Source organism: Podarcis vaucheri, assembly GCF_965113315.1.
Source record: "Podarcis vaucheri genome assembly, chromosome: 3".
Classification (NCBI taxonomy): Eukaryota; Metazoa; Chordata; class Lepidosauria; order Squamata; family Lacertidae; genus Podarcis; species Podarcis vaucheri.
The window spans coordinates 60,334,930-60,358,542 of NC_138761.1; the positions used below are offsets into that span (position 1 = coordinate 60,334,930).

At 41.4% G+C, this 23,613-nt stretch overlaps 1 protein-coding gene across 6 annotated transcripts in view; it reads right to left on the minus strand.

The window, feature by feature from the left end:
- STXBP5 (syntaxin binding protein 5) overlaps positions 1-21,805 on the minus strand; it is a 118,996-nt gene extending 97,191 nt beyond the window's left edge. For all 6 annotated transcript variants that reach the window (XR_014217484.1, XM_082215217.1, XM_082215216.1 and 3 more), the window contains exons 1-2: positions 20,217-21,805; positions 18,544-18,641 (exon numbers count right to left, since the gene is read on the minus strand). Coding sequence is in view for 5 of the 6 variants with exons in the window: in XM_082215217.1 (XP_082071343.1) it covers positions 18,544-18,641; positions 20,217-20,372 (254 nt within the window). In the remaining variant the exon portion in view is untranslated. The remainder of the gene's footprint in view (positions 1-18,543; positions 18,642-20,216) is intronic.
- Between the last annotated feature and the right edge of the window lie 1,808 nt (positions 21,806-23,613).

A 23,613-nucleotide genomic window follows, 5' to 3' on the forward strand; every position in this document is an offset into this window, starting at 1 on the left:
TAGACAGAAGAGCAATAGTGTACAGGAGTGTAGCTGACCTTTTTTCATTTTTGGTGAACCTGCAAGCAACCAAAGAACTGATTTACAATGGTGTCGAAATGTTGATGCAAGAGTATCCAAAAGACGTTGACCTTAGCCTAGTCAGTGAACTATTGTACTTCCACATGTATGTGAAATAACTTCACCCTGAAAAAGATATGTATTCAGCCACCAATATATGTATCATAATATTCCAGGAGAAAATTCAGACAGTTTTTCCAAATGTGGAAACCATTTTCAGATTGTTCCTGTGCTTAAGGGTTACAAACTGTACTGGTGAAAGATCTTTTTTAAAGTAAAAAGAATAAAGAATGATATACAGTCATATGGTCAACCCAGGAACGGTTGTCTGAGCCAAACATTCTCTACATAGAAAATGATAAGTTGTGACTTACTGATTTATATAATTGGTAAGTTTGATAACCAAAAGAGCTCAAAATAAACTGATCTGACGTTATAGTGTAATCTCAGAACACAGCTATGATTCCCCTATGAATGTTCTTTGTGAATGTCTTAATTAGATACTTTTGTAAACTTTATTAAAGGTTATAAATTTATAAACTATCTTTTAATCAATGCTAAAAAAAATCAATAGCGTTCTACTTTCATTAAGCAGATAAAGAAGAAAATGAAGTTTTGTTTCTTATGATTAGATGCTATTAAATTTGGGCCTCCCAAGGTCTCCTAGCCCAGGGCCTCAAGTTGTTTTAATCAAGGACTGGTCAAAATTAACACTCTGAAATTGGTGTTTCCTTCTGTCATGTTGCCACAATGTTCTTCATCAAGTTTTACCTACAGGTATATTTAGAATGCAACTGATCTGTTCAACGAATCCATGTCAATGTTAACTACAGTTAAAATCTGTTTTCCTCACAAATGATACGAGAACACATGACCCCAAAATAACTAGAAGTAGACATAAGTACATAAATGTCTTTCTTTTTGACCATAGTAATAACTGAAGAATAGCAAACACAAGAACAGGGGGTGGGGGGTAGATAGGGAAAACACTCACTAGCAAAAACTGGTAATTAAACAAAGCTTCAAAAACTAATGCTAAAAGCACTATTACAGAAAACAAGTCTATGGAATGCTGCAAAGAGTTTAATGATGCAATGTTAAGGATGAGTCAGCTGAATCATATTCTGCCATAATAACAATCAATCTGGGGTTATATTGTCAAGACGTGCATTTTGAATTCTGGGAGAGTGCTGGGGAAACCAGTAACAAAATGTCAGGCATTGGGCCGGGGAGTATAAGTCAAAGTTAGAGAAAAACACCCCTGACAACGTTACGCATGCAACTGGAAATCACCTATGTCCTGATTGTGGAGATCACATAATACTAATTACAGACACACACAAATGGTGTCACTGTCTAGTAACAAGAAGTATTCCTCAGCACTAGGATAGCTATACAAGGTAGCAACACCACTTATGTCACAAAAATCATTTAGCAGGCACCTGTACATTTTGCCCCATAACTTTATTTCTAAAAGAGTGTGATACTTTATTTATTTATTTATTTATTTATTTAATTTGTATATACTGCCCTTCATCCAAAGATCCCATGGCAGTTCATATAGTTCACAACATAAAAATACAAAATGAGAAATGCAAAGTACATAACAAAAACCAAACCAATGAAAGTTTGCCCATGGGTGACATGTCGGCAACCCCTGTTCTGTGTCTCACAGTTAGCAAATGGTTTAAACAGACTAATTTAAAATTTAGCAGCATAAGAGTGGTATCTTTCAGGATGGTCTGTGCCAAATTTGTTGTAGAAAGGATAAGCAATGGCTTATTCTAATCAAGTTAACGTTTGCCGAGACACTGGGATGCTGACCACGATTCTGCATTTTTCGTCCATAGATTTTCATGGTATGCTTCTTCTGGAAAGATTGCTCTCCTTGTATTGCATGTTTTTGAAAATGTGTTGTTTTAGGTCAAGGGGAACGTTTAATATGTGCCTCCATCAGCAGAACAATGAGGGAAATGATTTCCATCCCTTTGCCTCTGCCTGCAGACATTAATGTGACTTCCCACACTGTTCCAAATGCTCCTTCCACCAGTAAAAGTGGGAATCAGAATCTCCTGTGTCCTACTGACAGAAGCTTCTGCTAAATCCAAATGCTTTCTGTCTGCTGATTATATTACAATGCTATGAAGGGCTGGCTGCTTCTATGAAAGCCTATGAAAAAGGCTTTCAATCAACATCATTTTAGCAATTTTGTGGAATGGTGGTATCCAAACAGGTATTTATTTTTTAAAAAAATATAGCAAGATAAGCACTCTTTAAGGGGTATCTCGCATCTTTAATATTTTAAATATTTAGCATATTTTTTAAGTGTAATTTTTTAAGCAGCCAGAAATTTTAGGCCCTAATTAAAATATTTATTTAAAAAGTCATCAGGGTAAAAACATGGCACCAACTACAAAGTTTATAGTGAACATGCGCTAAGAGGGACACAGCATTGCACTGATGACACACGCTTCAAACCCCCAGGTGATAGCTCCCAGCTGTTTTATGTGGAATAGTATAGGAGACAGAATCAACCCCTTAGAAATCCCACAGCCCCAAAGCAATGGGACATAGCAATAGTCACCTAGTGCTACTTTCCTTTTCTGCAGGTAGGAGCAGAATCACTGTTACACAGTGCATCTAACTCCCAATCCCATGACAACTGAAACTGATCTCTCAGGCTGTAAACTAGATGATGCTCCAAGGACCTCCAAATGAAACTACATTAATTGTGGCATCAAGTTTGGCACAAATCCAAGAAATTTTGCCCTCAAAGTGCCTTACAAATATCACAGCTGGCTACTGAGTGGTCCATTGTTAATGATACCGCACAAGTCTGAAACCTGTCCATTTGTCATTCTAAACAGCTCTTCTGGGCAGTTCACTGAAGATGTAAAAAGTGTGTTCTCTTTGTTGCCACCACTGTCCCAAGGTAGATGTGACTATAGTCTTGTATCCATTTGATCAAATTCACATTGAGACTTCCATCAGCTCTGCTCTAGCAGACTGCCAGTGTACTTCATCCTCAGTAAGTCACCAACATAATAACGAAATACAATACAGTGGTACTTCAGATTAAGAACTTAATTCGTTCTGGAGGTCCGTTCTTAACCTGAAACTGTTCTTAACCTGAGGTACCACTTTAGTTAATAGGGCCTCCCGCTGCCGCCGTGCCGCTGCCATGCAATTTCTGCTCTCATCCTGAAGCAAAGTTCTTAACCCAAGGCAACTATTTCTGGGTTAGCAGAGTCTGTAACCTGAAGCGTCTGTAACCAGAGGTACCACTGTACAAATGAAACTGGGCAACTGGAACGAATAGAACAGGAAAAGAAATTTAAACTCATAGTTCCAAGGAACCTTTTTCCAGGTGATTATCTCTAGGAACTATCACACAGAGAAATTCAGGCATGCTAAAATTAGTAAGTTAACAAGTAATACAATGAAGATGATTTCCAAGTCAAGTTCTAAATTTATCTGAACATTAAACCCTACATGCACTAGTAAAATTAGCATCGCACATTTTAATTTTGTTTACTATCAAGTATGCTGAAATCAGATCTTATCAATTTTAAGGCATTTAAAAATTTGTTTCCAAATTATCTGGAAAACCAAGATCACCGAGTCTGAAATGTTGGCATTAACCATTCTGCATTTTATCCATACATACAATAGTAGTGATTTCCTGGTGTGAGGCAAAGACCACCTTCTCTTGGCTTCACTACAATTCCTTCTCCCATTTGCATTGAGGCACAAGGAGCCCTGAGGGAAGACGACTTCAGTTCCCCAGTCCTACTGAAATAAGGTTTGGGAAGTCCTGGACATGCTAGTATCCTAAAGGTAATTCCAAGGAAAGGCTAGCAGCAGAGCGTTTGGATCTTTCACCCACACCCACACACTCCAAACACTGAATTTTTTGGGGAAAGGCTATTCAGAAGCTATGACTGTACTGTCTGGGAAAGGCAGGTTGGAATTTGGGGCCTGATCCTGTACCTACCATGAAAGGTCAATAAAATGGAGTAGTGTGCTTGTCATGTCTGGTACTCATTTGGAGCTTGGTCTTTAAATTTATTTCCCCATGGACTCTGAGTCATTTAATGTGTCCTTGCCCCATACTTCCAAAACTGGTAGCTAAAGTCCTTTAAGTCTCTACAGTTTTTAATAAATGTAATTCAAACTTCAGAATTCTGTGAGAAATGAAATCGGTAACGGTCAAAAAGTTTGCAATGCTTTTTTCTGTTTCATAAGTTCATTAGTAACAAATAATAGATTGCAAATACAGTATTAGGCAAGCTTGGCAGTTTCAAAGCACTTAGCTTTGTTTGTTTTACTTGTCTTTAGTCAACATCCTAAACTAGATCACTCTAGGCAATCAATTTCCCCCCCCAAAAAATTATCTTTTCCAGGAAACCCACATCACTGGATGCAATTGTCAACAATAGTTTCAAACTGCATCTGTAAATTAAAACTAAACTACAGCCAGTCTATTCAATGACAGATTACTGCATTCTATTGGCAGCACTGGCATCCAATGGTAAGGCAAACTTCCTGGCTTACTGAGAACAAGTAGCATATATGGTTGCTCTTTAAAAAGCCACAATCAGCAAGTCAACAAACCAAGAGTTCAGGTAATCACCATAACTTGTGAAGAGTGGGGGGTGGGAACAAACCATGTTCCCTGGAACACAAAGCCAATGCTTCCTGGTTTGTTTACCCTGTTCCTACTGGCGGGACAACCAAAATAGGAGTGATTCAATACATGTGCCAACATGCTGCTTGTTAAGTGTGAATGAAGGAACATCAAGGCAATCACTTGCTTTCTCATCAGTTTTGAGGTTAATAATGTAATATCTGGCAAGATTAGGAGACAGCAGCATACTAATGGTGTTTTAAAGTTTTAAAAATACTGTTAGAGAAAGTACAGTCCAATTAAACATTTCAAACAAAAATCTACCCAGCATTGGGTTCACTGCGCACTGCTTCATAAATCATGTTCAAAAGAAACAATTTAATTGATCTAATTTGCCAAGTGATACAAGATGTAAGGAAGATATCAGAGAATCTATCATCCTTGATAAAGCCAGTCTTATTTTACAAGGAATTGGCTCTCCAGTGCCAGCACATACAGTGGCTAGGTATATTGTGTACTTCACATACACATGCTTGTAAATTATGTGATTTATGTTTTATATGGTAGTTTTACCAACTATGGGCTTAGCCAGACACAAATCTATAAAGAGATCCTACAATCCAACTTATGGTTGACATTTCCTGCTTTAGGGTTTTTGTTTTCAATAGCAAGCTCCCATGACTGCTTTTAAGATCAAGTTAGATGAGCACTGGGAGAAGATATTTAACTTGACCCTTGATCTAAATAGTCTCCTAAGGCTATTATTAGCTTGGGGGGGGAGGGGGAGAGTCAGGTACAGATAGTTTAAACACTCATGCTGTTTCAAAGCATAGGTCTGCTAACAAGTTAAGAAAAGACACATTGGAAGATTCTGATTATGAATCACATAATGTCTTGTATGGCTCCAAGTTTAATGAACTTACTTCCCTATATTATGGTGGACTGTTGCAGTCTCTCCTAATCCCTCCTGACCTAACATTATTTTTGTTAGCTACCTTGAAAACAGTTTTAAAAGTTAGGAATAAAATGTTTAATTAAAATTAATTATAACAGTAAAACCTATGTTTATGTATTATCTGTTTAGGGTCCAGGTCCTAATTGTGTTTTTCTCCAGCTTTCAAAACAGCATTTATCAATTAAATTACCACATTTTATTATCCACATAAAATATACAGAGAGAGAAAACAGAAGTTAGACATGAACATACATACAAATAAGGCTGCAATCCTATACTTACACTGGAGTACATCCTGCTGAACTAGGCAGGGTTTATTTTTCAGTGAATATGCACAGAATTGGGCTGTGTTACTAAGTTTTAAAGCAATTACTCTTATTTACGATTCTTCTACCACCAATATGTGACACAGTGTATAACTAAAGCACTTTAAACTTAAAACATTTATTTCCAATTCAAGCAGCTATCCAGATGCTTAAGTTCCAATATCAAATACTTCATCTCTCTCAAAATATCCTCAAATGAAAACCAAGCCTGAATTTCATATTTGATGAAATATTTCACTGATTACAACTCAAGCAGAAAGGAAAGTTAAATTAATACATTATTCAGTGTGAAAGCATTCATTCAGCACTGAGCAACACACTATTATCATTACTGCTTTTACATAAGCAGCTTTATGATTTAGCAGAGTCATGCCTTTATCATGCAGTAAAAATCCAGTTGTCGACTTCTGCTGCTATTAACTTGCAGCCAACGTATGTTCTTTTTATAAAAATAGTCACTGATACCATGTCACTGAAACTATAATGCACAATTGCAGATGCACAGTTACTAGGAACCAGTATCGCCTACGATCCAATCACAAGAAAAAATAGCATTTTCATGTTTTTGCAGCATATTCCGAAGTATATTAACCCAGATTTGTTCCATTTTGTTTAACAGGACCTTCTTCCTATAAAATATGATTAGGACTGCATCCTTTGGTTGCACCAATGATCAGTTAATACTATAGTATTCACACTAAACGTTAGGACCAAACAACTAGACAGACCCTACCTTGTCCTCCAAGTATGTGCTCAATCTTGCTTATTTACACATATTAATTTTATACTCTTCACACTTGGTATATTTCATCTGCATCTTGCTGATTATTATATCTCAAAATACTTATGAAAACACTGATGAGCTTTAACAAAGCTCAAGTATAATACAAATGTTTGGTCAATTGTTCAGTTCCAGCACTTCACTCAGAACAGTGTGTAATAATAAAAATGTACAGGATGTATAGCAGTCTATTAATTTTTTAACAACAGATATTAATGCATTTGTGCAGTACTTGAGCTTTCAGTGCAGTTCACATATTGTTATTTTAATCCTCACAATATTCCTGTAAAGATTATTGGGGGGCTGGTGGAAGTTAAGAGCTTAAGGCCATTCAAAAAGTTGATGGTAGAGATTTGAATGAGACACATCCCAGTTTGTAGCCCAGTCTTTCTAAGAGCAAAGTGCCAGTCCCAAGGATACAGATCCATTTTAAAGGGGCTTTGACCACCTGCAGGTTAAAAAATACATCTCCAGACAACACCAGTGGAGAAGGTGGGAGTTGGGACAGGGGGTGTAGATCTGACTGACAGCAGTGGTTTCCAACCAGGAATTTGTTGCATTTATATCCTGCTGCTCCTCCCTGAATGGAATAGCTTTGCCAACGCTGCTCTTCAACTTCTCACCACAGTGATTTTGGATGGGACATAGAAATAAATTATCACAACCTAGTGCTCTTAACATAAAGACACAGTAGTGAGCTGAGCTCCTGAGCTCTGAAACAAAGAGTAAGAAGGGCCCAAACATTTTCTTTGCCTGAAAAAGTAGTTGCTCAGAGGGCTTTTACATACAGGTAGGGCTTTACAGTGTCCACCAAACAGTACTATAACACTGTTACAAAGCCACACAAAGAATTTAAATGTCAGATATTTCTAAGCCATTTTCAAGACAATAGGCTTCCCACTACATTATTATAGTACAAGTCCATTAAAAAGCAAACATTAAATCATACCATTCAAATCACAGTAGAACAGCCTGTTTACATATGCCTAGTACAATAAAATTCAATAAATACCAGTGAATACCCCATAACCACTTACATAATAAAATATTTCAATGGAAAGTCAAGGATAACTGGTTTTTAAACCTTTCTTTAAAATCTGAAGGGAAAGGACTTTCCATTAGACTAAAACCCTAGAGGAACACACTAAATTCCATATATTAAGGAAGGGAGGGAGTCCTGTTTAAAAACTGCAAGCTTTAAAAAGCTTCTCTTAAAAAACCCTAAACCCTTGTAGCTGTCTGTCTCAAATTTTGTAGCTTCATCTCTTCATAATAGGCTATGTTTTATGGTTTCTTGATTTTAGCTGAGCTGCCTGCCCACAACATTCAAACTGCAAAGCCATACAGTATTTAGTAGTAGTAGTAGTAGTAGTAGTAGTAGTAGTAGTAGTGCACAGGCCTAACATATAGTGTACCCTGCAATTTGTGAAACGAGGATAGGTTAATATATCAGTTTTATATCATGTTTGGAGATTAGAACATCCTCTGACAAATACCTTGTGTCAATTTGTGTTCATTGTTATCTGCTGATGTTTAAAATTATCTGTTTACATCCTGGCTACTACAAAATAAACTGGATAAGGGTTCAGAAACAACTGAATCTTTGTGTAAATGCTGACATCCAGTTGTCAGCTTAAAGGAATCTCTACAACCTCTTACGACTTATTCCTCACTGTGTTCTGCAATTTTTCCAATTCTAGACATACACGTATTACCGGTTTTACGATTCAAAGATTAAGGAGTGTAAAGACAAAGCAGCTTGCTGCCACCACTCCTATTATCCTCTTAATTTTTACTATTACTCTCTTTCTTCCTCTACATTTGGGGCAAGTACCAAGTTATGTTATGTTTTGTTTTTTTTGTCTGAGCAATGTTCAAACAGAAAATATAAGCAGCAGGTCTGTGCATTCCCCCCCCCCCGCCACAACCTAGAGCCCATCAGCAACATGGATCGGCCTCAGGATGACCTAAACTGAACTGGGGGCCTTGCACATTCCTAATTTAATTTATTAGGGTTTTAAATTCTAATTAAACTTGGATAGCAGTGAGGGAGGAGGTGAGCTTCTGTCTGTCTCTCCCCCTTCTCCACCCCTCACAGTTGATTTAATTAGGGTTTAAAACTCTAATTAAAAATGTGCTTGTCCACTCACCTCCCTTTTGACAGCCCCAGATGGACCCAACCCAGGGCGATCTGGGATTTTTCCAAAATCTGTGCACAGCTTCTTGAAAATATAGCTCAGGTTTGTTGATCAGCCAGGCTAAAAATGAATCGTTTTATTTTTAAAAATCACCTGTCTATCAAATGATAATAAAGGCAGAATATGGAAACTTGTTGTAAGCCAAACACTCACTCAACTCAGCTAATAACAGAGGCCAGTGTGTGCCTGCCTTTTGCTCCTGAATCCCAGTGCAAGTAGCAGTTGGAACTGAACGTCCTCTCTTTGGGAGAACAGTACGCTTCCTGCAGCTGCTCCTTCTCTGGTAATGGGTAAGCTAGGCTGGTACTTCCCTTGAGACACCCTCCTGGGTGGCAGGGGAAGCTGCCTCCTAATAGTCCCTGGTCTCCTGGCTGATGACAAGCCCAGAGTGTCTGCAACAACTCTCGCTCTTTTAACTTCCAGGTAAATTTGCTGACAAGCTTTTGTAAATCCATTGCCCTTGTCCATCATTAAGTGTAACAAATGCCACTAAACCTTCCCCAAAATATTAGCACAGGCATACAGGGAAAAGTCTGATCAACAACTTTTTTGAACTTATTGGTAAGGCAGATACAACTTCAACTATGAAACATAAATGTAGTTATAAGAACCTTGCTATATTTACATATGGCAAAGAAGCAGAAATACTAAATTACTATGGCACATTATCCATCTGATTGTTCTGTAAAACTGCACCACCAAGTTGAAGTAAGCCAGGTATAATTACAATTAGGTTACTTTCTAGATCATTTGCCTAATTGGTTCAAATATAAATACCACCCTATGGAACAGATGCCCCAAAGGTAGCAAATCATTGTTTTATAGCATTAAATGAAGGTTTCTAACGGTGGAATTCTATGCCTGTCTACTCAAAAGTAAGTCACACTGAGTTTAATGGGACTTAGTTCGTGGTAAATGTGCATTGGATTGCAGTCTAAAAGTGTAAAAAAAGGATAGACCGATGTGCTCCTCCTACGGCAATTAGGCAAACAGCTAAATACAAGGATGAATTGACATGTTACCTGAAGATGAATTTAAACTCACAAAAAGTATTGCAAGTATAGTGTACCTCGGGTTAAGAAGTTAATTCGTTCTGAAGGTCTGTTCTTAACCTGAAACTGTTCTTAACCTGAAGCACCACTTTAGCTAATGGGGCCTCCTGCTGTCACTGTGCCGCCAGAGCATGATTTCTGTTCTCATCCTGAAGCAAAGTTCTTAACCCGAAGTACTATTTCTGGGTTAGTGGAGTCTGTAACCTGAAGCGTCAGTAACCTGAAGTGTCTGTAACTCGAGGTACCACTGTACAACTAAGGAAAATGTTTCCATTAGTATGGTTATTAAAACCCAATTTTAGTAACTAAATCAACTTGTACAAGGGTTTTTTAAAAAATGGCTCACTTTATTAGCTATTCCAAAAAAAAATGTGATCACCAGGACCCTTCCCTGCACATCCACACAAGGAAATGGATAACTCCTGCTCCCTTCCCCAGACTGGATTCAATTCAGAAAGCACATTTGAAGGTTTTCCCATTTAGGCTGCAATCCTAGTGTCACATACCTGGGGGGAGTAAGCCCCACTGAAGTCAACAGGACTTACTTTTGAGTAAGCAATGTTAGGATTGTGCTGTTAACTGTTATGTGGCTGAGGCACTCCAGGCATATTGGCTACATAAGGGACAAGGAAGGTGGAAGCTTGCTGGGCTGGGATCAGGTGTGGTTGCCCAGACAATACACACCCACTTATGCAATTCCTAATTTTTTTGGGGGGGGGGAGGACGACAACAGGGGTGTGACACTCTTGCCAGGGGTCAGTGGCACACTAAACACGCCAAGCAAAAATGTGGAACCCTCAAGTTACACTTAAAAAGCTCAGCATACAGAGTCATCATTTATGAAGCCAAAGTTCTAAGACCTAAAGCTGCTATGACACTTCTGGTGCCAAAACCTTGACAAGGGAGAAACTAGACTAAGGTCAGAAAACTGCTGAAATTAGAAAGCTAGAAATACAAGCCTGCTGTGAACAGACTATTAACAAACGTTTGCAGAAAACAGATTGCAATTTAAATAAAACTAACTTGCTTGAGGAAATGCTTATAGTTTCTTTTACACTATAAACAAAGAGATTTTAAATAAGCTTGATAAATACGCTAAGTTAACTGAGAGTGACGCGGCACAGAATTACAATACTGCATCACATGGAAACTAGAATAACATGAGCAATTACACATGAGGTGTAGAAACATCTCCTGGACATATTAATTATCAAAGAAATACCACAACCAAACTCCCCAAACTAATGGTTAAAATATGGTTTCAGTCCCAGTAGGAAGCTTCTAAAACATTAAGATCACCAAACCAATAAAAACTCAGTCAACTACCTGGGTGGAATTGAAAGCAGTCCAGCACTATTATCCTTCTGAAGCAGCTGCTAAACCTCAACCATGGAAAATGGTCCACTAACATCTTGGCATTGCACTACTTGCATGGTGACCTGCAGATGTGTATATTTATACCTATAATGGCATCATACTCAAGTTTAACCACAACAAGGACTGGGAAATATAAGAGCTCCCAAGTTTCTTCCAAAGGAAGACTAAACATGAAGAGCAAAGCTCAGATTCGAGTAAGACTGAAGTTAGAACATTGCATAGTGATAGCACCATAAAATAGCACCAAGCAGAAGAAATGTAGGGATACTCCTGTATAACTGAACAGAGTGGTGCCAGAAGGAGGTTGCACATTCTGCAATGACTTTAACCACAAGACAGAGTATGGGTCTGCTTTACCCTTGCAATAACAAAAAGAAAATGCCAGAACAAACCAAACAGGTGTTTCAATTTATAAATAAAACACCTTTTTATGTAAAACATATGGCTACGTTCTACAAACTAAAATGAATAATTTGCTACAGGTCTGTTAAGTGTCATAAATCACCCTATTCTCAAGAACCAAAGCAGAATCCTGCATGTGAAAAAACTGATGATGATGTCTTCAGAATACGGTACCCACATTTCAGGTGTTATACTGAAAACTATTGAAGCTTACATTTAAAGGGCATTCAGAACAAAAATAGCTTGCTGTCTACTAAATAGGGACGGTCAAAAGAACATTTGCATCCAACTGTTGGAGTTGTTTACACCATTTTTGGGTTAGATGGTGGAGTGTGTCATGGTAGAGCAACTAAAGGTGTTCCTAGAGAAAAAAAATGCCTACATCCATTTCAAAGTATGTTCAGACCCAGATTCAGGACTGAATCAGCCTCAGTCATCCTCATGGATGATTGTTACTGGGATAAGGGTAGTGGGAGTGCAACCCTGCTTCTTCTACTCTATCTCTCAGTGGCTTTTGATACCACTGACTACGGTGGACCAAGTCCATGGGATAGATATTGCAGAGTCATGCTATTTGGCCCCATAGCCACTATGTTATGGGGTCCCACAGGCACTATTTTCTCCCCAGTGCTATTCAGCAGCTATATAAATCTATTGGTAGTTTGGGGGCAAGGTGTCATCAGTATGTTGATGACACCCATCTTGCTTCTCAAGTTACATTGAAATCAGGAGAGGGTATGAAAGACCTGGACTGGTGCCTGGATGCAGTGGGGGACTGGATGAGGGCCAATAAACTGAATCATGGGAAGACAGGGTTTGTGGGTGAGTAGTTCCCAAATCTAGGAGACAACCCTGGATGGGGTTGCATTTTTCTCTCAGTCTCTTCTTTACCAGACTAAACATATCCAATTCCTTCAACTTTTCCTCATAAGGCTTTGTTTTCAGACCCCTAACAAAGGGCAGGCACCTAATGGTCAGGGGTGATGGGAATTGTAGTCCAGCAATACCTCATTAGCTTCCTCTGACCTAAAGGTCTTTTTATAAGAAGGCACTTTGTCTTTCGTTTACTACAAAATTAGCATTCCTAGTTTTTCTCCCCCATCTATCAAATGACAAAACTAGGAAACATGTACTTGGATAGCATGCTACTATTTGCAGCTCACTCACTTACTCTTGAGTATTGGGTATATTCTCAATTTTGTTAGTACAAACTAAGACATTTCTACTTTTGAGGTACTAGTCATACATAGGCTTACATTGGATAAGGTCTATTAAACCAGGGGTTTATTTATGAGGAAATATGCACAGGACTTATACATTTTAAAAATATACCAAATAGTACAATTATATCTATTAACTAAATTATAATTGATGTGCTATAGGCTCTTAAAGCGGTAGAATAATCTGATGGCTGTTATTTAGATGGCTGTTATCAGAGCTAGGAGGGCAACCAAAATGGTCAAAGGCCTGGAAACGATGCCTTATGAGGAACGGCTAAGGAAGCTGGGCATGTTTAGCCTGGAGAAGAGGAAGTTAAGGGGTGATATGATAGCCATGTTCAAATATATGAAAGGATGTCACATAGAGGAGGGAGAAAGGTTGTTTTCTGCTGCTCCAGAGAAGCGGACACGGAGCAATGGATCCAAACTACAAGAAAGAAGATTCCACCTAAACATTAGGAAGAACTTCCTGACAGTAAGAGCTGTTCGACAGTGGAATTTGCTGCCAAGGAGTGTGGTGGAGTCTCCTACTTTGGAGGTCTTTAAGCAGAGGCTTGACAACCATATGTCAGGAGTGCTCTGATGGTGTTTCCTGCTTGGCAGGGGGTTGGACTCGATGGCCCTTGTGGTCTCTTCCAACTCTATGATTTAAGTATTGCCTACATCTCATTTTTCCTCAAAATGTTGTTTTATTTGGAGGGCGTAGTTTTTTCTATGGTTTCAATTTTTTCAGAAATTTTGTGTCCCTAATGACAACCTAGATTACCTATCTATTAGCAGATAACTTACACAAAACCTGTGACTGATTCATGGATTAGCATTATTTCAAAATTGGAGGTTGTGAGTAGTTTCAGTCCAAAGAAACCAGAATCAGTAAGCAAAGAACAAACCTTAGCTACAGATAATGCTATGTTTGGTGCAAAAGAAATCACAACTTCCAGTTTGGATATAACACCACACCAAGGATTGTGGTTTGCTGCCCCTGCCTTCTAGTAAGGAGGAGCAGAACAGCTCAAAGAGGTGCCAGAAATCACCATTAACACCTACTTGTGCGCCCACCTGAGAGGTGCCGGAACTGAGTTCCAGTGAGTTCCAGCTGAAAAAAAAAGCCCTCGTCACACTATTCATTTGCAGAAGACACTGAAATTCAAAGAAGATGGTAACACAAACCACTTGTGGTGTTGAAAAATCACCAAGCTAGTAAAACAGATAGCTAAAAAGAGATACTCTGGACATACTGCTTTATATATAATCTTCAAATTGCAGAGATCCACTGTTTATGAGGTTTTCAGTGCTGCAAGATACTGGATAGGAAGATCTCACAGGGAGATCTCAAATAACCTTTGTTTATAGGTGCAAAGGTTTCTAGCAATTAGTCAGTGCCTGAACGGATGACAAAGATTATGATTATATCAATGGATATTGCCACCTAGACATAATAAATATCCTCATACAAAATAGAATTTCTGGATTATAAAAGGGAAGTCAGGTGATGAAGGCTGATGGTGACTCAGAAGTGTAAAACATACAAGCACTATAAATGTGGGAAATTGGTGGTTGCCACACCGAAAGAAGACAAGCTAAGGGGCACATTACTCTTAGAAGTGACTGGAATAAACTTACTCTCATAAGGGAAAACAATAAATGGGAAAGGCTAATTGTACATTTTACTTGTGCTGTGAACTGACAAATTTTTTCAAATTGATTTTAGATCAAAGTACAAAATGCTTACATTTGATGCTAAATATGGTTTATGTACTCAATAATGCAAAGACATTTTTAGAAAAGCAATTAAGATTTGATACCACTTTGTCATATATATGCAAGCAAAGCATCTGAAAGAAACAAAAGCAGCTTGTAAGATTTGTTAATCTGTTATACCTATTGAAATTTTAAAAGGAGGTAAAGTCAGTTGAGTCCATTGTGCCAGAAGGTAAAGAGGAAGAGGTTAATATGGGGAGGGGAGTAGGTTTTTTGCTACAAACTCTAAGGAAATATTAAAGTTAAAAGTTGGCAGGGCGTTTACTTCCTTTAACGTAGTTGTTAAAACAAAAATTTTCATTTTATTTGCAACTGTTAGTGTTCGCAAATGAAGTTGTTTTATGAAATGAAGCGACACTTTCAAGAAAGTCATTATTTGTGAAGTGACAGTTCTGGGACTACAGGCTACTTACTACAACAGTGGCTGGATAGATGGTTGTGAAAACATTTGCACTAGGAATCTGAAGACTGGGAAGGTGCTGATAGCCCCCCTTTAGGTTAATGTAAGATGAATACAATTTCTCTTCCCTAGCTCCAAGACATTTCCCTGGACCAGGGGTCAGCAACCTCTTTCAGCTGTGGGCCGATCCACCATCCCTCAGACCATGTGGTGGACCGGACTATATTTTGAAAAATACATATGAACAAATTCCTATGCCCCAAAAATAACCCAGAGATGCATTTTTAATAAAAGCACACATTCTACTCATATAAAAAAAACCATGCAGGCCCTACAAATAACCCCAAGATGCATTTTAAATAAAAGAACATATTCTACTCATGTAAAAACACCTTGATTCTGGGACAATCTGCGGACCGGAATGAGGTGATTGGGCCACATCCGGCCCCCGGGCCTTAGGTTGCTTACCCCTGTCCTAGACTTTCAAGGCCTGCTATACACACATGTTCCTTTGCATTACGAAGATGGGGAGGTAAACAAATAAATAAGAGGGCAATGAAGAGGGCAATAATCCAGAGGACAATATCAAGCTGTGCTTATATGTTTCATCAGTTGTTTAGGGTGATTTGAAAAGTATGCTAGGGCACTCTCTCCATAATCCAAAACTTTTTTCAACAAATGTGACGGCAAAAGCATATAATATGTTATAGATAAAATATAATGCTCACCAGCACAGTCCCAATGGACAGACTGATCATAGCTGCAAATTGCTAAAAGCGGCCTATGTCCATTGTTGTTGACAGTCAGTTCGACCATGAGTCCTTGTGGTTTCATCCAGTGCTACATGGTATTGTCATGAACGGTATTTGAAGACCAAGTCTGGGTAAAAGACACAGTGGTGGAGCTTTTACTAAGTCTACTGTTCTGTCCTGTTTTCTCCTCTAAGGAGTGATCTGTAGCAACTCACTCCCAACTATCAAACTGATTTGAGTCTTCATTCACTTTTTTGTAACATTCCAAATTAAGTAACAGGAATCCCTTCTACGGGAAGCAGTGCCAGAGGAAGGATATGCCTTAAAGAGCTTACTTCCTGTTTGTCTCACCCCATACTGAGTATCAGCCTCCACACATTGATCCATTCTCAATCTGGGTGGGTCAATACATGGAACCTGGTGTTCACCCTTGAAAATCAGCAATTAAAAAATAAACAACAGCCACACCTTGCTGACTCTGGCAACAACTACTCTTTCAGCTAAGGAAAAGAAGCTACTGCTAAAATTCAGAAAGAAACTGCTTCACATTGTGAAATGTAAATGTTTTTTAAGATGTAAAAAGCCATATGAAGATTCAACACTGTGCATCTAAATTTGTAACTAAAAACAAAATAAGCAGTGCAAACAAAGACAAAAAACACCCACTTTTTAAAAACTATTCCTTCTATTAGATGGGCAGACAGATTCTATCAAAGCTTACTCAGAAGTAAATTTTGTGGCTAGTAAAAGCTTGTCTTTCCGGCAGAATTTTGTAAGAAAAGGACGTGTGGCACACACCTGCCCTAGCACTGCATGTGTCTTTAGGACAGGAATGACCACCCTGTAGCTCTCAATATGTTGCTGAACTATGTCTTCCATAATTCTTAATAAGTGGCTATACTGGCTAGGACCAATTGGAGCTGTAGTTCAATAACATCTGGAAGGCCACAAGCTAACCGTTCCTACTTCAGAAACTACAACCCTTTATAGTCATTCCAAGCAATCAAATCATGAAACTATCATCACTTTTGAGTGCACAACCTGAAAATTCCTTTGCTATGGCCAATATGCCAGGAATAGACCAACAAATCTCATTTATTCAACCTCAGCCTGTGGCTCCAGAAGCCTTCCTGCCCAAGCACAACTCAGGACAGTGGCTGAAGTGAGGTCACGTAAGGCCACCAGACCTCCAACAACACCCAAGGGGAATATAGTGCCCCATTCCTTTATTTCTACCTCTGACCATCAAAGCATACTGCATGTTGAATATACACTGAGTGACCTTAATGGAATTCTTTCATACGTTTGCTGGCTTTATAAAAATAAAATATTTCTTTTCTTAATACCACTTACTCTCATTTAAGGGTGCACAATATTGCAGCTTTTATCACTGGACATGCTGTTGCAGATTGTTACTCACTATTTACTATTTTTAAAAATTTACTCCAACCCCTATTTATACCATAGTGAAAAGTTCTACTGATCAACCACCACCATATTAACAACTCTTTTCTACTAAACTCATATCTAATCCAGCTAGCATCCCTGCCACTCAAAATTGTTCCATAAGAGGGTATGCTATGCTGCTATGCATTGAATATGGGTTACTACCGTTATTATTCATTAAAGCTTTCCCTTAAAAAATGTGCATTTCATCAAAACTAGTAGCGAAGTCATAGTGCAGGCATAGGCAAACTCCGGCCCTCCAGATGTTTGGGACTACAATTCCCATCATCCCTAACTAACAGGACCAGTGGTCAGGGATGATGGGAATTGTAGTCCCGAACATCTGGAGGGCCGGCGTTTGCCTATGCCTATCATATGCAAGGAGAGCCACTGTGCTGCTGTCCAGAAGTTGTTGGATGCAGCTCCAATCATCCCCAGTCACCATGACCAATGCCCAGGGATGAGGGAGCTGGAGATCATCACAATGGTTACCTGTGCCATATTGCATATGCAATTATTCAATGATTTTCTGAATCATTTCTATTTTCTCAAATTCAGCTATGAAAGATCTGGGCTTAATATTTGTTCATTTTGATTTTAAGGACACACATCAACACAAAACAATTTTTTCATTTACAGTAAAATTGTGTCTTACTTGTAAAGGAACACCTTGAAGTGATTTATCCGTGTAGCCAAATACATAGTGTTATCCCCCCCCGCCCCATTTCAAATTCATTTCCAGTTACAATTTGTAAAATAATGATTGCTATACAGAATCCTTATATTCTACACTGAAAACATTATCTGTTGCTTTAAGCTTTAAAGCAAGGAACGCTTACAGCAATAGAAGGGAGTGATAGACATAAGGGTCATATTTCCGGTTTACAAGATAAAAACTAACTTATCTGCATTAAGCACTGCTAAATAAACTAGACAGGCCGTTAGCTGGGATACTGCAAAAATAATCAGGATGGTTTCCCAGGAAAATAAAAGTACTGGTTCCACTGCTAGTACACGCACATCAGATAAACAGAAGTAAATGCAAAGGAACAGCAGCTTCTCCCCTCCCCCACTCAAATGCATACCTGACTTGCAGAGTGAATTGAGACACTAACTCCAGCACAGCACAGTAGGCAATGGCAATCTTCTTAGTAAGTTTCTTTTAAGAAATACAATAAAAGGATACAGCCTTAAAGCGCCAGTCTGAGTCCCGATGGCAAGTATCTTCTGAACAGGATCAAAAGCCAAGGCCGAAGGCTGATAGGGGAAACCATGGCGTACAGTCTGTCATGTCAGAGTGGTGAAGCAATGGTGCAACGGGCAGTAGAAGAAAAATAAAACAAAGAACAAATGAGAAAGAAGCAATGTCATTTTACTTTCACTTAATTAAAGTAACCACAAGTATATGAAAGAGCAGAATTATCTAAAAAAGGGTAAATAATTAATTCAAACCTCACTGAACATGGATATGCTAAAATGAAACCTTAATTCTATCCCTACTCATGTATATTTAAACAAAACAATCTACCCATTCACCTCTCACCTTTATTGTATTCCTAGCCTAATCTGCAATTCTTTCCATAAATAGCTGTGGTTAAGACATCTGAATTAGAATCAAGAGTCCCTTGGAAATGTGATGATGCAGCCAGTTCTGTAAATTAAATGACCACTAATTATTAAAATGGCTCTTCAGAGAGCCATCGCTATTTCTCTGAAGCAGGCCCTGAATGACATAAGCTTGCCAGCCCAGGGTAGCTTTCAAAAAACTCTTACCCACACAGACACCCGCAACTAGAAATTGCAATAGCAGTCCCCTTCTTTGCAATATCTGAGCCAAATAAATTAAGGTGGAAAAAATACTTTCTATCACATTCCGTCTCAAGTGCATGTCCCACATGCCTTATAATTACAAAAATAAATGTGCATCTCAGTTCAGCTTTTTGTGGCACTAAAATGTAGGGGGAAATCTGCAAATAAAAGTATACTTAAGTGAAATACATGTGTCACACCTGAATCATCAAATTAGGCTAGCTGGTGGGAAGTTGCAGGGGAAAGGGGGGGGAGTACAACGCAGGTAACACTAAAAGTGTTTTAATCTTTAGGATCAACCCCCCCTTGTTGTTGTTTTTTAAGAGAAAGTGTTCAATACACAAACAAGTCAAACTACAGCGGCTTCGGCCACAGGTGTTGCAAAGGTAGAGATGAGCATAACGTCCACATCATTTCTTATTTCAATTTGGCACAGCTGGTGAATTAAACTGCTGCATCATCCTTTTGGAATTTAGACCTCAACTGCATATACTGTGCTGTGTCTGGATAGAAATGTTACTAATTCATCCAACCAAGCACTCCATTCTAAAAAATTTAAAAGACTATTCCTCTATAATGAACTGATTGCGCTGAAGCTTGTTAAAATGTCTATGCATGGAATGATGGGGAGAATTCGGTGCCAGGTCCCGTTATCCACCCCCCTTTTTTATAACACTGATGAACACAACACTGATGAGCCCATTAGATGTTTCTCCTCCAGAGAGAGGCATCTCAAGATCCGCGAGTGCATTTTAGGAATACTGTAGCCTGAAACGCAAGCGGGTGAATTGTGGTTCTAGGGGAAAAGATGCTGCTAAATAAAAGCCTAGAGTCCATCATAGCATTGGCGTCATCGGCGTCGCCTCCCCCACCACCATAATTTTTGTATCAAAAAAGAAGAAGAGGGGGAAGATAGATGCAAATCGACAGCTTTGGAACTGGAAGCATCAAAGTCCAGAGGCTGCAGAGCCCATCATGGCTACATCATCGTCCTCCACCTCCCCCCCCCCTTTTCCTTTCCAACCGGCTGTTAACGGCTGCAGCATTCACCTTGCAGAGCTGGAAGTGCTCGGACTGTAGGGTCTCCTGGATGTCGTTCTCCCGGGTTGCAGGCGGCGGCTGCTGCGAGGAGGCGGCAGCCGAGGAGGAGGACGACGAGCCCGCCGTCAGGCCGTCCAGCACCTTCCTGATGTTAAATTTCCTCATGGTCTCTCCGGCGGCGCACCCTATTCTTCTCCCTCCTCCTCTCCCTCCTCCCCCTCGCCACCCGCCTCTTGCCGTGGCTCCTGCTCCCGCCTTATCACACGCACCTCAGGCAAAGCACAGCAGAGGCGAGCCGAGGAAGGGAAGAGGCAGGCAGGCAGGCGGGAGGGCAGGACGGCTGGTCCCGACGGGGTCGAAGCGGGGGGGGGGCACCGAAACAGAAACGCCTATTTCTACCCTGCTCTCTCCCCACCTTCCCCTTCATCCAACCATCCCCACCACCATGATGTGCATGGAGGGGACCGAGAGCCAGACGCAGAGGCGGAGGGGGCAGAGCACAGACCCCCTCGCCAGGTAGGGAAAGGGAGTGGACCTGGCCGAGGAAGAGGAAGAGCCCGACAGGAAGGAAGGAGCACGGAGTAAATAAATATAGCGCGAGGTTAACGCAGCAGCAGCAGCAGCGCTTCCTCCTCCAGACGCGCACGGAAGACACACATACACACACACACTCTCTCTCTCTCTCAGGCAAGCGAAAGCCGGGAGACAGCGGCGGCGGCGGCTTCCCCCACCCTCCTTCTGCCGGGAATACTCGGAGCGCCTCCCGCCTCGCTTCTCCCTCCAAGGCTCCTCCTGGAAGGCCTCTCCCAGGCAGCCTCTTGCAGGCTTCGCCGTTCCCTGCCTCGCTGCGCCTCGCCGCCCAAGCCCTAATCCTGGGCCCTCTCTCCGCCACTGGCTTCAGGCCCGTCCCTTCCCCACGCACACACGACACGACACGCACACCCCCCTCGCTACTGCGCGCCTGTCAAGCGAGCGAGCCGAGCGCGCGTCTGCCTCGCTGCTTCTCTCTCTGCCGCCTTCTCCCCCCGCGCTCGTGCGGCTGCGAGCCACCAAGAAGTGACAGCGGCGGCGGCAGCAGCCTCAGCTTCCCACCCCTTTCCCCTCCTGCCAGTCGCGCATAGTGGGAGCAACTACAGCAGCCGCTGTCATCCCGCCATGTGCCCCCCGCTCCTCCGCCGCCTCCCTCCCCTTCTCTCTCTCTGCGCCCCAGACGCCGCTGCAACTCCGCCCGCCCCGGACGCCGGCCTCCCCTCAGTGCGACTCCTGCCCCGGGAGCGTCACCTGAGGCGCTTCGCAGTGGTGGTGGCGGCGGCTGTGCCGCCGGCTGTCACACGCCCCCACAACCATCCTCTCGCAAAGGCTGCGCCGGGCTTCCGCTACCTCCTCCTCCCTTTCCCAGCCTCGATTCCCCTCCTCGCTCGACAAACACGGAAATTCAGCCCCCGCCGTGAGAAAACAGCGGCGGCAACGACGCTGCTGCTGCTGCTGTCGCCGCCTTCCTTCTCCTCCTCCCTCCCCCACCCGCCCTCCACACGCCACCACTGTGGCAGCTGCCGCTGTTGCCTCCTTAAACTGCTGGTGGTGGCAAAGCCAGAGCGAGTAACGAGGAGCATGCGCGCTCAAAGGCCTCCAGCAGCACCCGGATGTCACTGCTTTCCCCCACCTTTCCCTCTTTATTTATTTATGCATCTCCCCCCCCCCTTCCCCAAATTATTTATTGCTCCTTAGTGCCTGGTCGAAGTCGGTGCAAAGAAGGCCTTTAGGGCCGCAATCACTTACTCAGGGAGTAACACAGACACCCGCCCCCCTAACGTGCATGATTAGATCCAGCTGCACGTGTGGTGGGTTTGGCCCCCCTCTCTCGCGCTAACTCTTCCTTCTGATGTGGCTTAAATAGCTACGGCTCCAGTCCTACGCACGTTACCTAAGAGTAAACCCCATGGAACGCAGCGGGACTTGTTTCCTAGCTGAAACTGCATAGGAGCGGGCTGTATCTTAACTGTTCAAAGAAGGGATTAGCAGCGCAGGGCCAGCTCGGAAACAGATTAGCTGGGGCAGCTATTCGTCTAAATCCCCCGCCCCCAGAGTCTGGGTCTGCTGATTCAGCACGTTCTCTTCCACGTCCGCCCACCGCCACGGCTACAGAGTAGTACGACGGCCCTTGGAGGTGATCTCCGCTGGTCCCTAGGAGAGCCCGGGGATCTGTTCCGTATTCTAAACTCCGCGCAGTAGTAGAGAGTGTAATCCCCTCTCCCCGTTGCTTTCCACACACGCCCCTCCTCCGCTTTCCACGCTTCTCCAGGTTTGAGGTGGCTCAAGCTGAACTGGAAGAAGTTTCCCGAGAGAAAAGCAAAAGAAGAGCGAATACAGTGGCGTTTTTTGCTTGCTCTCTAGTGTTTTATGATTAGGATAATGTATATCTGACATGAGAGGAGAGCGTCCTTCAGGATTCTGATTGTGGCGAGATACTGTTTTGTAGAAGCGAAACAAGAGACAGTGGGGATGTCTTGGATGTGAACCCTTCCTCTAAACTTTGACAAAACACCTAAGTCTGAAGTAATGTGAGAGAACAGTTCTGCAGAGGCATACCTAGGATTCACCAGGTTGGCCCCCACCATAGGTGCAGTCCGAGGGGCGCCTTTGGCAGGTACACAAAGGATAGGAGGCCACCCCTCATTAAGGGCACAAAAGACTGGGCACTGATACAGCTCCTCACCAAGGGCATAAGGGAGCCTAGGTACACCTCTGCAGGTGTGTAACACTTGGTGCTTTGAAAAGAGCTACAGAAAATCCTGATAATGTTATTGTCACCCTACTGTGTTTCATCAGGCAATGCCAAATAACTGTTTGGTTCTGTTTCAGACCAAGCATGGATGCTAGTTATTGTTTTCTTCCCATAAATTTGTGTCCCACCACATCTTAAGGCCAAAAGGTATTTAAAATACAGTGGTATCTCAGGTTACATACGCTTCAGGTAACATACACTTCAGGTTACAGACTCCGCTAACCCAGAAATAGTGCTTCAGGTTAAGAACTTTGCTTTAGGATGAGAACAGAAATTGTGCTCCGGCAGCACGGCGGCAGCTAAAGTGGTGCTTCAGGTTAAGAACAGTTTCAGGTTAAGAATGGACCTCCGGAACGAATTAAGTACTTAACCCGAGGTACAACTGTACGGATTTATAATGAAATGAAGTAGCAATTCATTTTTAAACTGTAAAGACTAAGCCTGAGTATTGAGGCTTGTTGCTATTATAAACAAGAACTACATTAGATATTTCAGTGGTGGTGATTCAAGGTTATTGCAAGACCTTTTCTTTGAATGGCAAAAACATCTCAAACACCCACAGAATCTCAGGGCATTTTCAGATGTGCCATTATGTGACCATCTGGGGGCGAGCCTGATTGA